This window comes from Lutra lutra, chromosome X, assembly GCF_902655055.1.
Source record: "Lutra lutra chromosome X, mLutLut1.2, whole genome shotgun sequence".
NCBI classification, from domain to species: Eukaryota; Metazoa; Chordata; class Mammalia; order Carnivora; family Mustelidae; genus Lutra; species Lutra lutra.
The window spans coordinates 43,700,021-43,723,301 of NC_062296.1; the positions used below are offsets into that span (position 1 = coordinate 43,700,021).

A 23,281-nucleotide genomic window follows, 5' to 3' on the forward strand; every position below is an offset into this window, starting at 1 on the left:
TAGAGAGTTGCCTTTTCTATTTCATATCTCCATATCCCTGAAAACTAGAGCTTTCTGTGATAAATATGCCTTAAAGTAATTGGTAAAGGAGGTGAGTGGTGGTAAGGGAGTTCACAGTGGCATATTTCTGAGACTTAATCCCTATACCCATTCCCAGATTCCATTCCTGAACTTTCCATTTGCCCATTTTCAATAAATACACTTGAAACACCATTATTTTTTTTTTATTAGTCACACTGTTTAATACCCATATGCCTTAAACTACAGTTCATTAGGGCAGGCACTTGTCCTCCCCCGACCATGTGCTCGATAAAATGAGTATATGACGTCAGTGTTCTATTATTCAGTTATAAAAACAAAACCCATTACATTTTATTTCCCTCTTAAAATCTGAACAGAAAGCAGACCTTGTCATACTGTGCATTTGTGGCAAGAAAGAAAATATCACAGACTAGCTCTGTTAAGAATCAGTTTTGTAATGGCTAGACCAGGAAACAGGTTTTCTCTGAAAAATGAACTTGAGCTTGAATTAGGTACTTCTTAAATCTGCATATGCCTCTCTGAAGGAGGGGATTTGAATGGCCAGACATTTCTAAATAATCTTTCATCAAGAAAACCATATAAATCAAATTTGTTTTCTTTCTTTAGACAGAAGTATCGTCTGTGTACGGTCTAACCATCTGAAAAACATCCCTGAGAAACACAATCAAGTGGCACAGGTAATGAGAAACAAGGGCTGGCTGAAGATAACCCTAGGCATTGCAATCTGTAACAGTAATGTCCTTGACATTTTAATAATAGAGCGGCCTCTGGTGCTATAGGGGAGGAGGGGCTCTGTTCTGAAAGTGTACCTTATAACACAGAGAGAATATTGCTATGGTTGCATTTTAGGGAGGGTGGCGAGCAGGAGAGAGAACTTCATCCATTACTGCACATGTCAGGCATCCAATGAATTTTTTTTTTAAGATTTTATTTATTTGGCAGAAGGAGACACAGTGAGAAAGGGAGCACAAGCAGGGGGAGTGGGAGAGGGAGAAGCAGGCTTCCCGCTGAGCAGGGAGTCTGATGTGGGGGCTCAATCCCAGTACCCTGGGATCATGACCTGAGCTGAAGGCAGACGCTTAACGACTGAGCCACCCAACTGCCCCATCCAAGGAATTTAATAAGAAGGAAGTATTAGGAAAAAGGGGTATGGGTGAGGGCAGTCTAATAGGTGACAAGTGTCTGAAATATTTGGATGGCTACTGTTTTCGGCCGAACAGAACTTAGAAATACCATGGGAGATGTAAGTGATAAGGCATCTACATGGTGAGGTTGGCCTCTAAGACATTTTTATATCCTTCCCTTTTCATGCACCTACTATTTATTGAGAGCCTGTTATGCATTTGATACTCTGCCAGGTGCTGGAGATCCAATGGCTCACATAGGCATGATACCTGCCCCTGTGGAACTTAAAAAAACAAGTCAAAAGCCTTGCTCATGAGGACTGAGCAGGACTCCCTAGCTGACACTCTTGTTCCCTATTGGTTCTTACCAGCACCCACCCTCCTAGTGATTTAAATTCCTGACACTTGGGTGGTGCCTTCTAATAGGACACATTTTGACCTCCAGGATTTTGCTGCTAGGATGCAGCTTCCTTTTAGAATTGTTCTCCAAAAGTCTTTCTATATGGGCCTCATCAATTTCTTCTCCTATTCTCTTCAGTAAAACCCTTACCTCTCCTCAATTCCCTCCCCTTCACTTCTGCTCTTGCCCTTAGCAGATGATTGTACCTCATTCTTCCCTGAAAAGTTAAGGGTATCACATGAGAGCTCTCTTAGCTGCTTCTAACATCTACCAATTTCACTGAAATCTTATCCCTCTTTTTCTCCTATTTCAGTGAAAGAGGTGGGTTGGCCTTTCCCTGTCTAAGTCTGTCTATCCTTCCTTGAAACACCATTTTGGACTCATCTCCTCCCTCCGTTAGATCCTTGCTCCTTCATTATGTACCCTCTCTCTCCTGTTTCTGTACCTCCTTCCCTATGACCCCTATTGGCTCTGTTCTTGTCTGTCTTCAGCTCAGGTCGTGATCTCAGGGTTCTGGGATCGAACCCTGCTTTGGGCTCCCTGCTTGACGGGAGGCCTACATCTCCCTCTCCAACGCCCCTGCTTCTGTTCCCTCTCTTGCTGTCTCTCTCTCGTCAAATAAATAAATATCATAAAAAAAATCTCATGGTTCTTCCACCCTTAATACCCCATAGAGATTGATTTTGTTAAAGTCATCAGTGACCTCTATGTTGCCAACTCCAGTGGAAACTTGCCCTAACTCAACTTTTCTCTGCCTTTGACACCACTTATTTATCTTTCTTCTTTCCTTGAAACATTTTCTTTCTTTGATTTCTGTGATTTCTTTCTCTGATGGTTTTCCTCCTGTCTTGCTGGCCACTACTTAGTCTTTCCCATGTCATCTTTTACCCCCTCTCCTTTCCTACTATAAGCATTGGTACCCCCCAGGACTCTGTCCTTAACCTTCTTTTCAAAACATTCATGGGAGATTGCACCCAAGTAGAGTTGTAGGTGGAATGACCACCTACAAATTGATAAACTTATATTTGCATTCTGGTTCCCTCTTGAGCTTTAGGAGGTGCATTTCTAAAAGTCTCTCAAACTTCCTTACTTAACTGGCCTACACATTCAGATCAGCATTGCCCTAGATCATGGTTTCTCCACTTCTGCCCTAATGACATTTTGGGTTGGATCATTTTTTGTTGTGTGGAGCTGTTAGGTGCATTATAGGACTTCAGCAGCATCCCTGGCCTCTACCCACTAGATGTCATTAGTTGTGACAACCAGAAATATCTCCAGATGTCTCTTGGGGGGAAAAGTTGCCTCTAGTTGAGAAATACTGCCCTAAACCAAATTTATCCTCTTTGAGAATCTGCTTCTTTTTTCTCACCTTAGGAAATGGTAGCACCATGTACTAGAAACACGTCATCCTAGACTCCTCTATCTTAATCCTCACCTTCGTCCTCCAGCCATATCTAATCAGTCTCCCAAGTCCCCTCATTTTTCCTTTCTAAAAATGCCTTGACTCCATCCTCTTCTGTTTCTACCACCGTTACCACCACTACCACTCAATTCCAAGCTACCATCTTCTCTTGCTTAAACTACTACAGCAACCTCCAAAGTGGTCTCACTAGTTCCAGCCCCTTACCTTGGTTTATTCTCTACAATGCAGCTGGAGGTGTCCTTAAAATGCAAATAAAATCATACCACAATGTTGCTTAAAATTCTTCTGTAGTTACCCAATAGCTTTTAGAATAAAGCTTAAATTTGTTGTCTTTGCACCGACAGATCTTCATGAGAAGCTCCCTAGCTTCATCTTCTGCCACATCCTCATCTGCTTTCATCTCTCCATTCGTGTGGAACTCAAGTTACCCGCTGAGCTCTCTCACTCCTGCCTGAACTTGTCCTTTCTCCATAGTGCCTTCAGTCTTCTCCCCTTGGCTTCTGCTTATGTTCAAAGATTCATGTCAAACATTAGATCCTGTAGAAAACCTGATCTGACTCCTCAGTCTGATTAGGGCTCCCCCTTTTCTGTACCCTCACCTAATCTCCCGTTGCTTATCTCCTATTGTTGCATTTGTTACACCAGATTGCATTGTTGTGTGTCAGTGCTTCCCACAGGAGACTGCAGAGGTAGCCACTGTGTATTATTTAATTTTGTAGCCCAGCACTTAGCATAGATTCCTACACATAGTAGGTGCTCATCAAATGTTTGGTGAATGGATACCTCTTTGCAATATTTGCCCCAGTTGCTAGCCCTTCCAGCTTCTGTGAGGCAAATAGTTTACCCTCCACATCTATCCAGAGGAACTCTCTTTCCCTGCAAAATTTGTACTGGGATCTAAGAACCAATCTAGTAGGTACTCAAATATAGGCCAGATGTCCACTGTAATAAAAGTAATACCATATGTATAGCTCTAGGTTGTTCTCATTTTTTAAATACCTTGATCTCTCTTTCCTCGTTCCTGGTAGTGACATTGCATTCCATTATGATGATAGGATAACCCCAGTTTGCCCTGATATGAGGTTTCAGTATCTCTTCTTGAGTCTTGAGTCAAAATACAAATTTTATGGTTGCTGATAGCCAGAGCTCCAAGACCTAAGAAGCAGTTTATAAATAAAATGCTATCAAGGAAATACAAGTACATAATTTTAAAAGTCAAATAATAGGGGCGCCTGGGTGGCTCAGTCAGTTAGGCATTTGTCTTTGGCTTGGGTCATGATCCCGGGGTCCTGGGATGGAGCCACACATAGGGCTCTCTGCTTAGTGGGGAGCCTACTTCTCCCTCTCCCTCTGGCTGCCTCTCTCTCTCTCTCTCTCTCAAATAAATAAAATAAAAAAGTCAAATAGTAATAGGTTAGTAAGGAAAAGTGATGCTCCTCTGTCCTACCCTTCCTTGCTCTTGAGTCTTGCTTTCCAGAAACCACAGCATTTATTTTACGTATTTCTTCTGTTGTTCTTATTTCTAAGTAGTACACTATTCTGATGCGTTTTGCTTTATCCAAGTTACATATTATTTGTTGACTTCCAGTTATGGCATATAAGAATTTCTCTCCCTTACTTTGTCTCTCTTCCTGAAGTGCCCTTCTTCGGTATTTATAGCACAATTCTTGGTTAAATTAATATTTAGTGTTTCTATTGTTATGACCACGTAGATCATCATAGATTCATTCCTGAGCCAAGTACATGTACTAAGATTTTGTTTTCCTTCGTTGTACAAATTTTCCTTTCATTTAATATTGTGAAAAATTGCAAACATATAAAAGTAGAGAATGGTGCAATGAACTCCATATACCCATTCCCAAGGTTCAACAACTATCAGTATGTGTCCAGTCTTATTTTTATCTATACTCTCACCCATCCCACATTCTACCAACCCATTTGGATTAGTTTGAGGTAAATTCCAGATATTATATATCATATAAAATGTGAATACTTCAGTGTGAGTTCTAAAAGAATGAACTTAATTTTTTTTAATTTAATTTTTTTTCAGTGTTCCAAGATTCATTGTTTATGTACCACACCCAGTGCTACATGCAATACGTGCCCTCCTTAATACCTACTACCAGGCTCACTCAACCACCCACACCCTCCCCTCCAAAACCCTCAGTTTGTTTCTCAGAGTCCACAGTTTCTCATGGTTCGTCTCCCCCTCTGATTTCCCCCAGATCACTTCTCCTCTCTAACTCTCAATGTCCTTCCTGTTATTCCTTATGCTCCACAAGTCAGTGAAACCATTTGATAATTGACTCTCTCTGCTTGACTTATTTCACTCAGTATAATCTCCTCCAGTTCCGTCCATGTTGATACAAAAGTTGGGTATTCATCCTTTCTGATGGAGGCATAATATTCCATTGTATATATGGACCATATCTTCTTTATCCATTCCTCTGTTGAAGGGCATCTTGGCTCTTTCCACAGTTTGATGACTGTGGCCATTGCTGCTATGAACATTGGGGTACAGATGGCCCTTCTTTTCACTACATCTGTATCTTTGGGGTAAATACCCAGTTGTGCAATTGCAGGGTCATAGGGTAGCTCTATTTTTTAAAAAAGATTTTATTTATTTATTTATTTATTTGACACACAGAGAGAGAGAGGGAGAGTGAGAGAGAGAGTGAGTGCACATGAGCTGGGGCAGAGGGAGAGGGAGAAGCAGGCTCCCTGCTGAGCAAGGAGCCCAACGTGGGACTCAATCCCAGGACACTGGGATCATGACCTGAGCCGAAGGCAGCTGCTTAACAGATTGAGCCACCCAGGCATCCTGGGTAGCTCTATTTTTAATTTCTTAAGGTATCTCCACAGTGTTTTCCAAAGTGGCTGCACCAACTTGCATTCCCACTTAATTTTTTAAACATAACTTCATGGGCACCTGAGTGGCTCAGTCGTTAAGCATCTGCCTTTGCTCAGGTCATGATCTCAGGGTCCTGGGATGGAGCCCCCCATCAGGCTCCCTGCTAAGTGGAAGCCTGCTTCTCCTCTCCGTCTGCTGCTCCCCCTGCTTGTGCTCTCCCTGTGTCTGTCTCTATCTCTCTCTCTCTGTGTCAAATAAATAAATAAAATCTTTAAATAAATAAATAAATAGGGACTCCTGGGTGGCTCAGTCAGTTAAGTGGCTGCCTTCAGCTCAGGTCATGATCCCCTGCAGTGGGCTCCCTGCTTGGTGGAGAGCCTGCTTCTCTCACTCCCTCTGCCTGCCACTCTGCCTAGTTGTGCTCTCTGTCAGATAAATAAATAAAATCTTTAAAAATATATAAATAAACATAACTTCATACCATTATTACATCCAGAAATAAACATTTATCCCATAATATCATCAAATATCCAGTAAATGTTTAGGTTTGACACTGATGTATCATATAAATAGTTGGAATTTTATAGGTGGTTTATTCAAATCAGGATTCAAACAAGGCATACACATTGCATTTTACTAACATGTCTCTTCATTCTCTTTTAATTTGTAAGTACCCTTCCCTCTTAATTTTTTTGTCCTTGCAATTTATTTTTTGAAGAAACTGGTTGGTTTTCCTGTGGAAATTCTTGTTCTGGATTTTGCTGACTGAATTCTCATGATGTCATTTAATGTTTTTTCTCTGTCCTCTGTATTTCCTGTAAACTGGTAGATCTACATGATTAGATTCAGATTTAACTTGAGGTGAGAAAATTTTTTAACACATATATGTCTGATGGGCTCTCTTTCAGTGACGTTAAAATTGAACCATCTATTCAGTGTCATCAGCCTGATCCACTCATTAAAAAATTTCTTGTCAGATTTTCACCTAATGGTTTTTGAGTCATTGGTGATCATTGACTACTCTATCACATCTTCATTTATTAGTTAGAATTCTTCTAAAAATGACTTTTCCTTATCAGCCATTTGGTTACTTTGATGTACTGATACAATCAAGACAGGGTAAATCCTAGGTTCTTTTTTTTTTTTTTAAAGATTTTATTTATTTATTTGACAGAGATCACAAGTAGGCAGAGAGAGAGAGAGAGAGAGAGGAGGAAGCAGGCTCCCTGCTGAGCAGAGAGCCCGATACAGGGCTCGATCCCAGGACTCTGGGATCATGACCTGAGCTGAAGTTAGAGGCTTAACCCACTGAGCCACCCAGGCGCCCCTGCGCTTCTTTTTTTTTTTTTTTAAGATTTTATTTTTTTATTTGAGAGAAAGAGTGAGCGAGAGTGAGAAAGAGAGAGCACGAGTGGAAGAAGGGACAAAGGGAGAGGGAGAAGCAGATGCCCTGTTGCTGAACAGGGAACGCAATGCCAGGCTCAATCCTGGGACTCAGGGATCATGACCTGAGCCAAAGGCAGACACTTAACCAACTGAGCCACCCAGGTGCCCCTGCACTTCCTTTTTTTTTTCGCCCCTTTTCATAGCCGCATTCTTCTGTTCGGTATGATGGATTTTTAGAACTTTTTATTGGCATGGATAATTACCTTATTTTTCCATTGGTTTAGTTTTCTAGAACCTATTGCTAATTTTTCCCAAGTACTCTAAAAGCTCTGCCAAACATTCATCTGCATTCTCCATATGCTCAACAACTTGAGTTGTTTTTCCCTGAAGACCTTTTTTCTTGGAATCTTCCATCCTAGGCTCCTGAGGCCTTCAGCATGGCTTATTATCCCAGGACTCCTTTTGCTGCTCTCCTGTCTTCCTTTTTCTGGTTTATACCCCCATTTGGCTGGAATACAAGCTCTATTAGCTTCCTGAGGAAGAGTGCCTAGGAGGTAAAGTTTTAGAGTCTTTTCATGTCTATAAATGTCTTTTCTTCCCTGACATCTGACTGAAACTTTTTCTAGATTTCTAGATTTGGGTTTGAATAATTTGCTTTTATAAATTTGAAGATATGGTTTTGTCATCTGGCCACCAGTGTTGTGTGAGTCTAAATGCTACTTTAAGTCCTGATCCTTTGTAGGTAATTTCTCTCCTCTTTTTCTCTAAAAGCTCTTAGGGAATCTCTTTATCTCTGAAACTTCATGACCCAGTGGGCCTTTTTTTCTCATTCATTGTGGTGGGTACAAATTAGGACTTATCAATCTGGAAGCTAATGCTTTCCTTTCAGATGTGGGAAAATTTCCTGTATTATTTCTTACTTCATTTTCTGTATTTTCTTTATATCTCCTATTATTTGAATTTAGGACATCATGGATTGAGCCAGTAATCTGCTTCTCATTCTTCTCCTATTTTCTGTCTCTGCCTTTTTGTTTTCCTTTCTGTGAAATTTTTTTATATAAAAGCCAACATCTTTAATGAAATATTTTCTATTATCCTACCTTTAATTTTCAAAAGATTTTTCTTGTTCTCTGATCCTTTTCTATAACTACTTTTTTTGGTAATATAATTAAGTAATGTAGTGTGTGTGTATGTGTGTGTGTGTTTTCTGTTCTTTGAATTGTTTGTTCCTTCAGGAATTTTTTCCTGTTTTAGTCATTGTCTTTCACAATGGAGACTTTAACCGAAGAGCTGATGATACTTGACTATTATTTAAGAGTGAGGTCTTAAAAACCTGAATGGCAGTTCAGCATAAGTGGGTTTGTTGATTCTTGGCTTTACTGTTGGTGATTATGTTGGGGTGTCCCCATATGTTTGTCTCAGGAGATCTTTCCTCTGGAGCTATTCAGTTTCTTGAGAGAATTATCTCGAAGTTTCTTGCCTGGCTGCTGGCTTTTTAGAATTAAGGCATGGAAAAGGGGTAGGATCTCCACCATTCAGAATACAGACTTAATGGAATCTGCCTGTTCCCACCCCTCTGTTACTACAATGCCTGGTATCTCCAAATTCAGGGCTTTTGTGGGTTCATTTTCTCCTGAAAAAAAGATCTCCAGTCTCTTGCTACAGGAAGATGGATGTTCTTGGTAGGATGAGGGTATTTACCAGTTTTGTGTCTAGACTTCCAGTCACACCTTCTTTTTAAAAACAATTTTGTTTATTTATTAGAGAGAGAGCAGCAGTGGGAGGAACAGAGGGAGAGAGTCAAGCAAACTCCACACTGAGCATGAAGTGTGATATGGGGCTCTGTCTTAGGACTGTGAGATCATGACCTGAGCTGAACTCAAGAGTCCGAGGCTCAACCAACTTAGCCACCCAGGCCCTGCCCACACCCTCTTTCAAACCTTGTGCCTTAATTGGACCTTCTGGTTTGAGCCTTCCCAGGGTTGTATATAGCAGATAAGCCTTATATCTCATCAGGTCCCCCTTTGTAGGCAGTCTGGATATAGTTTCCTTCATCTTGCTTCAGTTGGCACTTGAATCTGCTTTCCATCTCCTAAGACTTTATTTTGCTCTTTTCTACTCTATCATTATCTTTGTTCTTCCTTTCATGTATTAATTCAACAAGTACTGTGGAGTACCTACAAGTGCTTAGGGTATAATAATGAAGAAAATATCCCTTCCCTTGTAGAACTTATATTTTAGTCAGAGAGATAGACTTTTAAAAAACATAATAAAATAACTTATATGGTATGTTTGAAGTTTATAAGTGTGGCTGTGGTCTGAAACTATGTGTGACCTCAAATATCATATGTTGAAATCCTAACACCCAAGGTGATAGTATTAGGAGGTGGGGCCTTTGGGAGATGATTAGGTCATGAGGGCAGAGCCCTTATGATTAGGATTAGTGCCCTTATGAAAGAGACCCCAGAGAGCTAGCTTGTCCTTTCCTCCATGGGAGGTTATGTGAAAAGACAGTCATTAGTGAGGAAACAGGTTTATTTTTATTTTTATTATTTTACTTTAAAAATTTTTTTAAAGATTTTTAAAGATTTATTTATTTATTTATTTATTTGACACAGAGAGAGCCAGAACGAGCAGGGGGTGTGGCAGAGAGAGGGAGAAGCAGGCTCCTGTAGAGCAGGAAGCCTGATGTGAGGCTTGATCTCAGGACCTGAGCCGAAGGCAGATGCTTAAACAACTGAGCCACTGAGGCACCCCTATTTTCTATTTTTTATTTTAATTCCATTAATTAACATATAGTGTAATATTAGTTTCAGAGGTAGAATTCAGTGATTCTTCAGTCTTACATAGCACCCAGTGCTCATTATATCATGTGCCCTCCTTAATGTCCATCACCTAGTTACCCTATCCCCCCACCTGTCTCCCCTCCCCTCCAGCAACCGTAAGTTTGTTTCCTATGATTTAGAGTCTTTTATGGTTTGTCTCCTTCCCTGATTTCATCTTTTGTTTCTCCCTTCCCCTATGCTCCTCTGTTTTGTTTCTTAATTTCCACACATGAATGAGATCATATGGTAATTTTCTTTCTCTGATTGACTTATTTCACTTAGCATTATACCCTCTAGTTCCATCCACATTGTTGCAAACGGCAAGATTTCTTTCTTTTTGATGACTGAGTACTATTTCATTACACACACATGTACACACACGCACGCATGCACGCACGCACACCCCTTATCTTCTTCTTTATGCATTCATCTGTTGATGGACATCTGGGCTCTTTCTATAGTTTAGGTATTGTGGACATTGCTGCTATAAACATTAGGGTGCAGGTGCCCCTTTGGATCACTACATTTGTATCTTTGGTGTAAATACCTAGTGGTACAATTGCTGGATCATAGGGTAGCTCTGTTTTCAACTTTTTGAGGAACCTCCATACTGTTTTCCAGAGTGGCTACACCAGCTTGCATCCCCACCAGCAGTGCAGGAAGGTTCCCCTTTCTCCACATCCTCGCCAGCATCTGTTGTTTCCTGACTTGTTAATTGTAGCCATTCTGATTGGTGTGAGGTGGTATCTCATTGTGGCTTTGATTTGTATTTTCTTTGCAGAAATGTCTGTTCATGTCTTCTGCCCATTTCTTGATTGGATTATTTGTTCTTTGGGTGTTGAGTTTGATAAGTTCTTTATAGATTTTGGATACTTGCCCTTTATCTGATAGGTCATTTGGAAATATCTCCCATTGTTGTGTTTTGGTTTTGTTGAATGTTTCCTTTGCTGGGCAAAAACTTTTTATCTTGATGAAGTCCCAGTAGTTCATTTTTGCCTTTGTTTCCCTTGCCTTTGGAGATGTGTCTAGCAGGAAGTTGCTGTGACCGAGGTCAAAGAGTTTGTTGTTGCCTGCATTCTCCTGTAGGATTTTGATAGATTCTTCTCTCACATTTAGGTCTTTCATCTGTTTTGACTCTATTTTTGTGTATGGTGTAAGGAAATGGTCCAGTTTCGTTCTTCTGCATATGGCTGTCTAATTTTCCCCAACACCATTTTTTTGAAGAGACTGTCTTCAGTCATTGGACATTCTTTCTTGCTTTGTTGAAGGTTAGTTGACCATAGAGTTGAGAGTCCATTTCTGAGTTCTCTATTCTGTTCCATTGATTTATGTGTCTGTTGTTGTGCCTGTACAGTACTGTCTTGATGATTACAGCTTTGTAATACAGCTTGAAGTCCAAAGTTGTGATGCCACCAGCTTTGGTTTTCTTTTTCAACATTTCTTTGGCTATTTGGGGTCTTTTATGGTTCCAAACAAATTTTAGGATTATTTGTTCTAGCTCTGTGATAAAAGTTGATGATATTTTGATAGGGATTGTGTTGAATGTGTAGATTGCTCTATGTAGCATAGACATTTAAATAATATTTGTTCTTTCAGTCCATGAGCATGGAATATTTTTCCATTTCTTTGTGTCTTCCTCAATTTCTTTCGTAAGTGTTCTATAGTTTTCTGAGTACAGATCCTTTGCCTCTTTGGTTAGGTTTATTTCTAGGTATCTTGTGGTTTTGAGTAGAATTATAAATAGGATCAATTCCTTGATTTCTCTTTCTTCTGTCTCATTTTTAGTGTATAGAAATGCAACTGATTTCTTTGCATTGATTTTATATCCTGCCACATTCCTGAATTGCTATATGACTTCCAGCAATTTGGGGGTGGAGTCTTTTGGGTTTTCCACATAGAATATCATGTCATCTGCCAAGAGTGAGAGTTTGACGACTTCTTTCCTGGTTTGGATACCTTTAATTTCTTTTGTTGTCTGAAGCTAGGACTTCTAGTACTATGTTGGGTCACAGTGGTGAGAGTGGACATCCCTGTCATGTTCCTGACCTTAGAGGAATAGCTCTTGGTTTTTCCCCATTGAGAATGATATTTGCTGTGGGCTTTTTGTTTATGGCTTTTATGATATTGAGGTTTGTTCCCTCTATCCCTACATGCTGGAGAGTTTTAATCAAGAAAAGATGCTGTATTTTGTCAAATGCTTTTTCTGCATCTTTTCAGAGGATCATATGGTTCTTGTCCTTTCTTTTATTAATGTGATATATCACATTGATTTGCTGTTGTTGAACCACTCTTGCATCCCAGGAATAAATCCCACTTGGTCCTGATGAATAATCCTTTTAATGTACTGTTGGATCCTATTGGCTAGTATCTTGGTGATAATTTTTGCATCCGTGTTCATCAGGGATATTGGTTTGCAATTCTCCTTTTTGGTGGGGTCTTTGGTTTTAGGATCAAGGTAATGCTGGCCTCATAGAGTTTGGAAGTTTTCCTTCCCTTTCTAGTTTTTGAAACAGCTTCAGAAGAATAGGTATTAATTCTTCTTTAAATGTTTGGTAGAATTCCCCTGGGAAGCCATCGGGCTCTGGACTCTGATTTGTTGGGAGTTTTTTGATTGCTGCTTCAGTTTCCTTGCTGGTTATAGGCCTTTTCAGGTTTTCTATTTCTTCCTGTCTTAGTTTTATAGTTTATATGTTTCTAGGAATGAATCCATTTCTTCCAGATTGCCCAATTTGTAGGCATATAGTTCTTCATAATATGTTCTTATAATTGTATTTCCTTGGTGTTGGTCATGATCTCTCCTCTTTAATTCATGATTTTATTAATCTGGGTCCTTTCTCTCTTCTTTTGGTAAGTTTGGCCAGGGGTTTGTTGATCTTATCAGTTCTTTCAAAGAACTAGCTTCTACTTTTGCTGATCTGTGCTACTGTTCTTTTGGTTTCTATTTCATTGATTTCTGCTCTGATCTTTAGAAGTTCTCTTCTCCTGCTGGGTTTAGACTTTATTTGCTATTCTTTTTCTAGCTCCTTTAGGTGCAAGGTTAGGTTGTGTACTTGAGACCTTTCTTATTTCTTGAGAAAGTCATGTATTGCTATATACTTCCGTCTTAGGACCGCCTTTGCTGCATCCTAAGGGTTTTGAACAGCTGTGTTTTTATTTTCATTTGTTTCCATGCATTTAAAAAAATTCTTCTTTAATTTCCTGGTTGACCCATTCATTCTTTAGTAGGATGCTCTTTAACCTCCATGTATTTGAGTTCTTTCCAAATTTCTTCTTGTGATTGAGTTCAAGTTTCAAACCATTGTGGTCTGAAAATATACAGGGAATATGAGGAAACAGATTCTTGTAAGACATTGCATCTGCCAGTGTCTTGATCTTGGACTTCCCAGCCTCCAGAACTGTGAGACATAAATTTCTCTTGTTTATAAACCACCCAGTTTGCATTATTTTTGTTATAGGGGCCCAGCCAGATTAAGACAAGTGCCATGAGAAAAGTACAGCAGTATCAGGAGGATAAGAAATGCTAGGGTTAGGGGAAGCATAGCTTGTAATTTTGTTGTTGTTCTAGAACTTAAAAATACTAAGTAAGCTTATTTAGAGAAGAGGTAGAGCATTAAATCTTGATTCTATTCAGTGTTTATCCTTTGAGATGATAAAAATATGGAATGTTTCATGAATTTGTATGTCCTTCTTCCACAGGGGCCATGCTAATCTCAATATCATTCCAATCCTAGTATATGTACTCCTGAAGCGAGCATGGGTTGTAATTTTAGATGGGGTCAAGGATAGGGTTCATGAAGAAGACAGTATTTGAATAAAGCAGTGGCTCTCAACCGGGGAGGGGCAGTTTTGCCTTGCATAGGACATTTGGCATTTTCTAGAGACATTTTTGGTTTTTATCACTAGGGGATGATTGGGCATTGCTACTGGCATCTAGTGCGTAGAGGCCAGAGATGCTGTTAAACGTCCTCCAGCACATGTGACAGCTCCTCACAACAAAGAATCAGACAGCCCAAAATGTCAGTAGTGCTGAGGATGGGAAACCTTGCATTTAAAACTTAGAGGCTGAAAGGGTGTGGGCTATGTAGAGGTCTGAGGGAGGAGCTTCTGGGAAAAGAGAAAACCCATCCTAAGGTGGGAACGTGACAGGCTTTTTAGAGGAACTGAAAGTAGGCCCAGAAGTGTTGGACATGGGGTGAGATGGTAAATGAAGGCAAGGTTATGTAGTGCCCCGGGGTGGTCATTGTAAGGACTTTGACTTTTATCCTGAGCCATGAGTGGTTTTGTTGGTGTGGGGGGTTATGTCATGATATGATTTAGGTTTTACAGAATCACTGTGGCTATTGTGTTGTGTATGGATTATTGGAGGAAAGGATTGAAACAAGGAGAGACCAGATGGGAGGCTGTTGCAGTACTCCAAGTGAGAGATGATGTAGAGCAGTGATAGTAGTGGTGGGACGGAAGGATATTGAATTGTATAACAAGGACATCATTGGTGACCTTAACATGAACCATTTTGGTGGAGTGGTGGGGACCCGATTCTAGTGGGTGAACAGAAGGAGAGGAGTGGGAGGCAGTGAATATATATGGTTCTTTTGAGTTTTTCTGCAAAGACGAACAGCAAAATGTAACAGTGACAGTAGGGAAAGTGGGGTCAGGAAGTTCCCTTTCTTTGTTAAAGGTGGAAGAGTAAGAGCATGCTTATATATTTATGGAGATGTTCTAGTAGTGAGGCAGGAAAATGATGGTGCAGGAGAAAGAGAAGGGAGAATTGGTAAGTAATGAGCTTAAATAAGCTTGTGTCTTTTTTATTCCTTTATTTCATTTTAGTAGGATTTCTTTAGGAGAGAGCAAGTGAGCACACTTGCATGCAGGGGCAGGGAGGGGCTGAGGGAGAGGGAGAGAGAGAATCTTAAGCGGGCTTCCTGCCCAATATGGTGCCCAATGCGGGGCTCGATCTCACGACCTGGGATGATGACGTGAGCCACAGTCAAAAAGTCAGATGTTTAACTGACTGGGCCACCCAGGCAACCCCATTTTAGTAGGATTTCTATGAGGATTTTTCTGTTATTTTAACCAGAAGTCCCTTTCATTCTTTATTCTTAGGGATTGCCGTATAGGAATTGGAGTTTCAGTCTCCATTTTATAAATGAAGAAACCAAGGTCTCAGTTCATACAGTGGCGGAGTTGTATTTCTTATCTATTTACCATTATCTTTTTACCATTATCTTTTAGGTCAGACTCAGTTTTTCAATTTCCCATCCTTCCAGGACCCCAGTGACCTTTGAATCTTGCTTCCAGAAAACATTGCTTTCTAACCAGCCAGTAACAAACAGATGAACTGGTCTTTTTTCAAATCACCAACCTCAAAATTTGAAAAATATGTTCAGTGTAGTTAAGCATGTCCTCTATTGCATGTATGTGACAGCATAGCAAAAGTGATTAAGTGCAGCCTTAATTGATTTTACCCTCTCAGGCAGCATTATTTTTTCGTATAACTCCTCTTTCCATGCATCATTTGGGGTATATTTGAAAATACAGTGGAACTAGAACACATGTGTCTTGTTGTGATAGCAACTGGCTTGTGTTTGAAAAGTTTAGCTTTAAGGATTTTTGCTATCCCGACCACTAAATCAGGATTGCCTCTGACTTGTACTCAAAAGGAGGAAATGAAGCATCCAGATAAGCCGTGGTGTAGTTGGTACCTGGTTATCTGACGGAATATAGAACTGATGGGTTTCTATCAGGGAGTTATAAGAGTGGAATCATGGCAACCTAGTGCTATATTAGGAATTGCTTCCAGGAATTCACAGAAATAGAAGATTATTGTCATTCATACTCTATATAGAATAAGTTGAGACTCTCCATAGAAATACCTTTCCTGTTCATTCAGTCATACTTTCCATGAATAACAATTATTGAGCACCTACTGTGTGCCAGACTAAGGCTACAGCTCTAAGCCTTCATGGAACTTAGTGTTTGGAATACAATGGGTAATATTCCTCTGTAAGGTCGCAGGGCAGGGATCATGTTTCTTACACCACTGCATTAGTTTGGTAGAGCTGCCATAACGAAATACCACAGACTTGGCAGCTTAAACAATAGAAATTTATTTCCTCAAATTCTGGAAGCTGGAAGTCTAAGATTAGGGTGTCAGCAGGTTTGGATCCTTCTGGGCTTCTTCCCTTGCCCTGCACATGGCCACTTTCTCACTATGTCTCTACACACAGTCTTTTTTTCTCTGTTTATACCTGCATCCCTGATAGCTTTTTATGTCCAAATTTCCTCTTCCTATAAGGACAACAGTCAGATTAGATTAGGGTCCATCTGAACTACCTCTTTTTTTTTAAGCAGGGGGAATGGGAGAGGGAGAAGCAGGCTTCCCACTGAGCAGGGAGCCTGATGCGGGGCTCGATCCCAGGACCCGAGATCATGACCCGAGCCGAAGGCAGATGCTCAATGACTGAGCCACCCAGGCACCCCCTAACTACCTCTTTTTAACTTAATCACCTCTTTAAAGGCCCTATTTCTAAACATAATCACATTCTGAGGTGTTGGAGATTAGGACTTCCAATATATGAATTTTAGGGGGACACAATTCAGCCTCTCTCTATCCTTTGGACCCCCCAAATTCATGCTCTCCTAACATGCAAAAGACATCCACCCCTTCCTAACAGCTCCCTGTTTTTTAAGCTCTACACCCAACATAGGGCTTGAACTCATGACCCCAAGATTAAGAGTCACATGCCAGCCAGGTATCTCTAACAGTCCCAGATTTTTTATTTTTTTAATTTTTTAAATTAACATATAATGTATTATTTGCCCCAGGGCTACAGGTCTGTGAATCATCAGTCTTACACATTTCGCAGCACTCACTATAGCAATACCTTCCCCAATGTCCATAACCCAGCCACCGTATCCCTACCCCTCACCCCCTAGCAACTCTGTTTTGTGAGATTAAGAGTATCTTATGGTTTGTCTCTCGATCCCATTTTGTTTCATTTTTTCTTTCCCTACCCCCCACAACCCTCCCTCAAATTCCTCATATCAGAGAGATCATATGATAATTGTCTTTCTCTGATTGACTTATTTCGCTCACCATAATACCCTCTAGTTCTATCCACATCGTTGCAAATGGCAAGATTTCATTTCTTTTGATCAGCCCCAGATTTTTTTTTAAGATTCTATTTATTTGACAGACATAGATCACAAGTAGGCAGAGAGGCAGGCAGAGAGAGGGGAGGGGAAGAAGCAGGCTCCCTGCTGAGCAGAGAGCCCGATGATGCAGGGCTCAGGGCTCGATCCCAGGACCCTGAAATCATGACCTGAGCCAAAGGCAGAGGCTTTAACCCACTGAGCCATCCAGGCACCCCCAGCCCCAGATTTTTAACCCATTACAATATCAACTCTCAACCCCAAGGCTTATCTGAATATCATCTAAATCAAATGTGGATGAGACTCAAGGTATAATTCATCCTAAGGCAAAAACCTTCAAGGGCACCTGGGTGGCTCATTCGGTTAAGTGTCTACCTTAGGCTCAGGTCATGATCTCAGGGTCCTGGGATTGAGCCCCTCATTGGGCTGCCTGCTCAGTGGGGAGCCTGCTTCTTCTCTATCTGCCCCGCCCACTGTTCATGCTCTCTCTTTCGCTCTCTCTCTCTGAAATAAATAAAATCTTTTAAAAAACTTTTCAGCTGTGAACATGTTAAACCATACAAGTTATCGGCTTCCAAAATACAAAGGTAGGACAGACAAGAGGGTGGTCATTCCCATTCCAAAAGGGAGAAATTGGAAAGATGAGAGATATTATAGGTTCCAAACAAGTTTGAAACCTAGCAGTGCAAATTCCATTAGATTTTAAGGCTCAATTAGATTTTTTGGCTTGATGCTCTGTCCTTTGGTCTACTGGTGCGTTGGTGTGGCAGGCTGATGCTTCAGGCCCTGGACATTGGCAGTCTGGCCCACTGAAAGTGAGGATACAGCCTTGCTCTCCTGGGGCCTGTCCCCTCTGGGCCTATAGTGGCAGCATCAGCCCTGCTGATCTCTGAATTGCCTTGGGGGTCATTCTCTTTTCTTGAGTGGTAACACCTGCTGGCAGTCAGATAGGTCTATTGTCCTGTCTAGTGGAATCCCAGAAGTCTGATAGCCTTCCTTCATTATATCTTATGCCTGTCCTCATTATACCTTATGTCTGTCCACTTTAGTCTAAGCTAGCAGTTTCTGTTGATCAGACTTCTCTGTATTCCTGGGTTCTGCTGAGATGGCTGATTGGATCCGTGAGTCACACCTGTAATCTCTTTATCAAAAGATTGTCCAGCCTTAAAAAAAAAAAGATTGTCCAGCCTTAACCTCGGTTTTGTCTGCTGAACAGGCTTCATATTATATGGATAAGCTGAGATTTTTCCAAATCTTCAAGTTCTGGTTCATTTTTGCTTAATAATTTCTTCTTCTTCTTTTTTGAGAAGCAGGCTCCCTGCTGGACAAGGAGCCTGATGCAGGACTCGATCCCAGGATCCTGGGATCATGACCTGAGCCGAAGACAGCGGCTTAACCAACTGAGCCAACCAGGCGTCACTTAATAATTCCTTCTTCAATTTATTTTTCTCTTCTCTATACATTTTACTATGAGCAGCAAGCAGAAACCGGGCCACACCTTCAACACTGCTTAGAAATCTCCTTAGCTAAATATCCATGTTCAGCACTTAGAATTATTACCTTCCACCCAACACTGGGACACCATTCGTCCAAGTTCTTTTTTACTTTATAACAATCAACTTTGGTCAAGTTTCCAATAGCATGCTTGTCATTTCTTCCTGAGATCTCACCAGATCACCTCTAATATCCATATTCCTACCCATAGTCTCTTTAAGACAATCTAGGCTTTTTCCAGCATGTACCTCAAAATGCTTCCGGCCTTTACCCATTCCCAGTTTCAAAGCCACTTCCATAGTTTTAAGTATTTTTTACAATAGCATGCCACTTCTTGGTACCAAAATGTGTATCAATCTGCCAGGTACATAACAAAGGATCACAGACTGTGTGGCTTAACCAACAGAAATGTATTTTCTCACAGTTCTGAAGGCTAGAAGTCCTAGATAGAAGTTTCTTCTGAGGCCTGCCTCCTGGCTTGTAGGTGGCCATCTTCTGTGATTTCACATGATCTTTCATCTCTTTGGGCATCCCTGGTGTCTCTGTGTATGTCCCAATTTTCTCTTTCTTAAAAGGACACCAGTCAGTTGTATTAGGGCCTCATTTTAATTTAATCACCTCTTTAAAGACCTTATCTCCAACTATGGTCATGTTCTGAGATACGGTGGGTAAGGCTTCAACGTATACATGGGGCTGGTTGCAATTTAGCCTAACAATCACTCAGCAGGAATAATCAGCTGTGAAACTTGTTAGATTTGTCTGCATAACAATGCTGTTTTCTTCCTAGTATTATGAAGTATTCCTTCGACAGTCCCCACTGGAACCCTGCCTTCTGTTTCATGAAGGTGGGTACTGGCGTGAGCTCATAGTGCGCACCAATAGCCAAGGGCACACGATGGCCATCGTCACTTTCCATCCCCAGGAATTAAGACAGGTGAGACTCACAGAATGGTAAGGGGCGACTTATTTACACTACCCTGCAGTTGGTTTTGGAAGTTTCAGGTCAGACAGCAGAAACTGCACATCCACAGACTATAGTGTGGGTTGGGAAGAGGAGTCGTGGGTGAGGAGGAGCAGATAGTGAGGATACTCTTTAACCGCACTGCTGGCATAATGAAACCACAGACTGAGGTGACGTTACCAAGTTAATTATCAGGTAAGGACTCCCAAGTATTTTCATAAGAACTTTGCCTGTGGAAGTTGGTAGGTATTCTACTGACTCTAAAAGCCAATTAAAGGGCGCCTGGGTGGCTCAGTGGGTTAAGCCTCTGCCTTCGGCTCAGGTCATGATCTCAGGGTCCTGGGATCGAGGCCCGCATCGGGCTCTCTGCTCAGCGGGGAGCCTGCTTTCTCCTCTCTCTCTCTATGCCTGCCTCTCTGCATACTTGTGATCTCTCTCTCTGTTTCAAATAAATAAATAAAATCTTTAAAAAAAAATAAAAGCCAATTAAAGAGAGGAGAACAGAATTTCATAACTCAAATAATACTTTACATTTATAATTCACTTAGGGCTTTCAAACATTCCCATGTTAAAGTATTCCTATACTTAATGTGATCATCTCAACCCATTTGTAAAGTAGGCAAGAGAAGGAAAAGTATTGTCATCCTCATTTAGATGAGCAAATGGAGGCATAGAAGGCATAGAAATGGGGCACCTGGGTGGCTCAGTCCATTAAGCATCTGCCTTTGGCTCCGGTCATGATCCCAGGGTCCTGGGATCAAGCCCCATGTGGGGCTCCCTACTCAGCAGTGAGCCTGCTTCTCCTTCTGTTTCTGCAGCTTCCTCTGCTTGTGCTTTCTCTCTGTGTGTCTGTCAAATGAATAAATAAGATCTTAAAAAAAAAATGAAGTACCCAATGTTGAAGAGCCAGTAAATAGCCAAGCTGGGGCATAAACCCATGTCATTGATTTCTGAACTTTTTTTTTTTTTGTAATTAAAAAAATTGAGTATAGTTGACACCATTCCTGGCCTTTTATTTTTATGCATATTTTTATGCATATGCAAATATGCATATTTGTTTAAACAGATACAACTGTTAATATCAAAGTAGATTCTAAGGCAGCGGGTATTACTAGAGATAAAAAAAGAAGACTAGAAGGTTCGATTTAAAAGGAAAATAAAACAATTTGAAATTACATACACCTAATAGCTGAGAGAACTACAGGAAAATATACAATGTTAATTTAATGAGAGATTCAATAAGTACTGGTGAGATAACAATAAAATATATTAGTAAGTTTAATTTACATATGTCAAAAAAACCATTCATTCATTCATTCATTTAATTCCAGTGTAGTGAACATACAGTGTTATATTGGGCTTGGGTGTACAATATAGTGATTCGACAATTCCATACATATCACCAGTGCTCATCACAACAACTGTACTCCTTAATCCCCACCACCTATTTCACCTGTCCCCTTACCCACCTCCCCTGTGGTAACCATCAGATTGTTCTCTATAGTTAAGAGTTTTCTTGGTTTGTCTCTCTCTCTCTTTTTTCCCTTTGCTCATTTGTTTTGTTTCTTAAATGCCACATATGAGTGAAATCATATGGTATTTGTCTTTCTCCGACAGATTTATTTCACTTAGCATTTATACTGTCTAGCTCCATCCGTGTTGTTGCAAATGGCAAGATTTCATTCTTTTTGATGGCTGAATAGTATTCCATTACACACACACATACACACACACACACACACACACACCACCTCTTCTTCATCCATTCATCCATTGACGGACACTTGGGCTGCTTCTATAATTGGGCTATTGTAAATAATACTGCTATAAACATCAGGGTGCATGTATCCCTTTGAATTAGAATTCTTGAATTAAAAAATGGGCAGAAGACATGAATGGATATATCTCTAAAGAAGAAATACAGATGGCTAGCAGACACATGAAAAAATGCTCAATATCACTCATCAATGCAAGTGAAAACCACTATGAGATGATCACCTCATACCTGTCAGAATGGCTAAAACTAGCACGGAGGACATGGGGAGTTAGGAGAAGGGAGTTGGGGGAAATTGGAAGGGGAGATGAACAATGAGAGACTATGGACTCTGAAAAACAATCTGAAGGGTTTGAAGAGGTGGGGTGGTGGGAGGTTGGGGGAACCAGGTGGTGGGTATTAGAGAGGGCACAGATTGCATGGAGCACTGGGTGTGGTACAAAAACAATGAATACTGTTATGTTGAAAATAAATTAAAAAAATGATAAAATAAATAAATAAAACTAAAAATACAAGTGTCGACAAGGATGTGGAGAAAAGGGTACTGCAATGTTGGTAAGAATACAAACTGGTATGACCCCCAGTGTGGAAAACAGAATGGACAGTGTGGAGGTTCCTCAAAAAGTTAAAAATAGAACTACCCTATGATCCAGTAATCACACTACTGGGTATTTATCCCCAAAATACAATTCATGGCCTTTTAACTCTAGAGCTCCGACATAGTTTATTGTGGTATATCCTGTGTCAAGCTAATGTTTAGGCTCTCTGCAGTGATGTAAAAATTTCAGAATGTTTGGAATCCAAAGAAAGAATTTAGTTACCATGATCATTCCCTTCCATGCCCTCTTTCTTTTCTTTGAGGTGGTGTTTGGGTGGGTGTATAAAGGAAATTGAAAAGTTATTGCTTCTTTATAATGAGGCAAAAGCTTAGTTTAGCTCCTTGTTTACAATAGGGATGACTCTCACACTTTCTTTAGAAAACTATTAAGGAGGCTCAAACTAGAGAAAGCACTATGTCTACGGTATAGGATTTGTCAAAAGCTGATAAGCAAAGCAGTGTCTCTGCCAAGATGGGAAAATAGCGTATTCTTTTTTTTTTTTTTTGGTCATACAGAACCTTGCTTTATGTTAAGTGTTATAATAAGACTTGAGAAATGTGCCTTCTTGTCTGACTACTGCAGAGCTGATTACTGTAGAGCTTGGAGAGAAAATTTGTCTGAGATGAGTCTTTGCTTGACTCCTCTGATTTTGTGATCTGAGCAGGAGGAGCTCGGGGTTCAGAAGGAGGCTGTAAAGAAGTTTTTCACCACTGGGCCAGGAGCTGTCTGTGACTTGACATCACTTTACTTCCAGGAAAGGTAAACCTGGGGTAGCCAGACAGCAAGCAGGATGGCTTGCCATATTCTGAGTTGTGGCTTACTGAGGGGAGGGCTTCTGACTGTGGAGGAACTGGACTAACTGATCCCAGCTCTTGTACACCAGTCAGGTCCCGGAAGCCAGGCTGGATTTAGATGAGAGGGCATCTGCATATACTTCTATCCTCTGAGAGGGAACTCCTCTAGACCTCTCAGGGCCATGCCATGGAGGCTGTGTCTTTGGGCTGAGATGCTGCCCACCCCCCAAATCACTAGAGAGGGAACGGCCTGCTATTCCAAAATGCTTTTTTTTTTTTTTTTTTAATTCTTTTCCAGGGGAGCCTGGGTGGCTCGGTTGGTTAAGCGACTGTCTTCGGCTCAGGTCGTAGTCCCCGGGTACTGGGATCGAGCCCCGCATCGGGCTCCCTGCTCAGCGGGACGTCTGCTTCTCCCTCTTCCTTTGCCCCCTGCTTGTGCTCTCTCTCTCAAATGAA

General features: G+C 40.8%; 1 protein-coding gene and 1 non-coding gene across 8 annotated transcripts in view; one reads left to right on the forward strand and one right to left on the reverse strand.

The window, feature by feature from the left end:
- Nucleotides 1–23,281, forward strand: part of TRMT2B (tRNA methyltransferase 2 homolog B) — a 43,000-nt gene that overhangs the window by 6,792 nt on the left and 12,927 nt on the right. For 6 of the 7 annotated variants that reach the window (XM_047716374.1, XM_047716377.1, XM_047716379.1 and 3 more), the window contains 3 exons: nt 649–719; nt 19,485–19,631; nt 22,696–22,790. In XM_047716374.1, the coding sequence (XP_047572330.1) occupies nt 649–719; nt 19,485–19,631; nt 22,696–22,790 (313 nt within the window). The remainder of the gene's footprint in view (nt 1–648; nt 720–19,484; nt 19,632–22,695; nt 22,791–23,281) is intronic. The other variant, XM_047716380.1, reaches the window with a different exon arrangement.
- Nucleotides 13,703–13,806, reverse strand: LOC125092520 (U6 spliceosomal RNA). Its single transcript, XR_007124980.1, has one exon. It is a non-coding gene; the product is annotated as a U6 spliceosomal RNA (small nuclear RNA).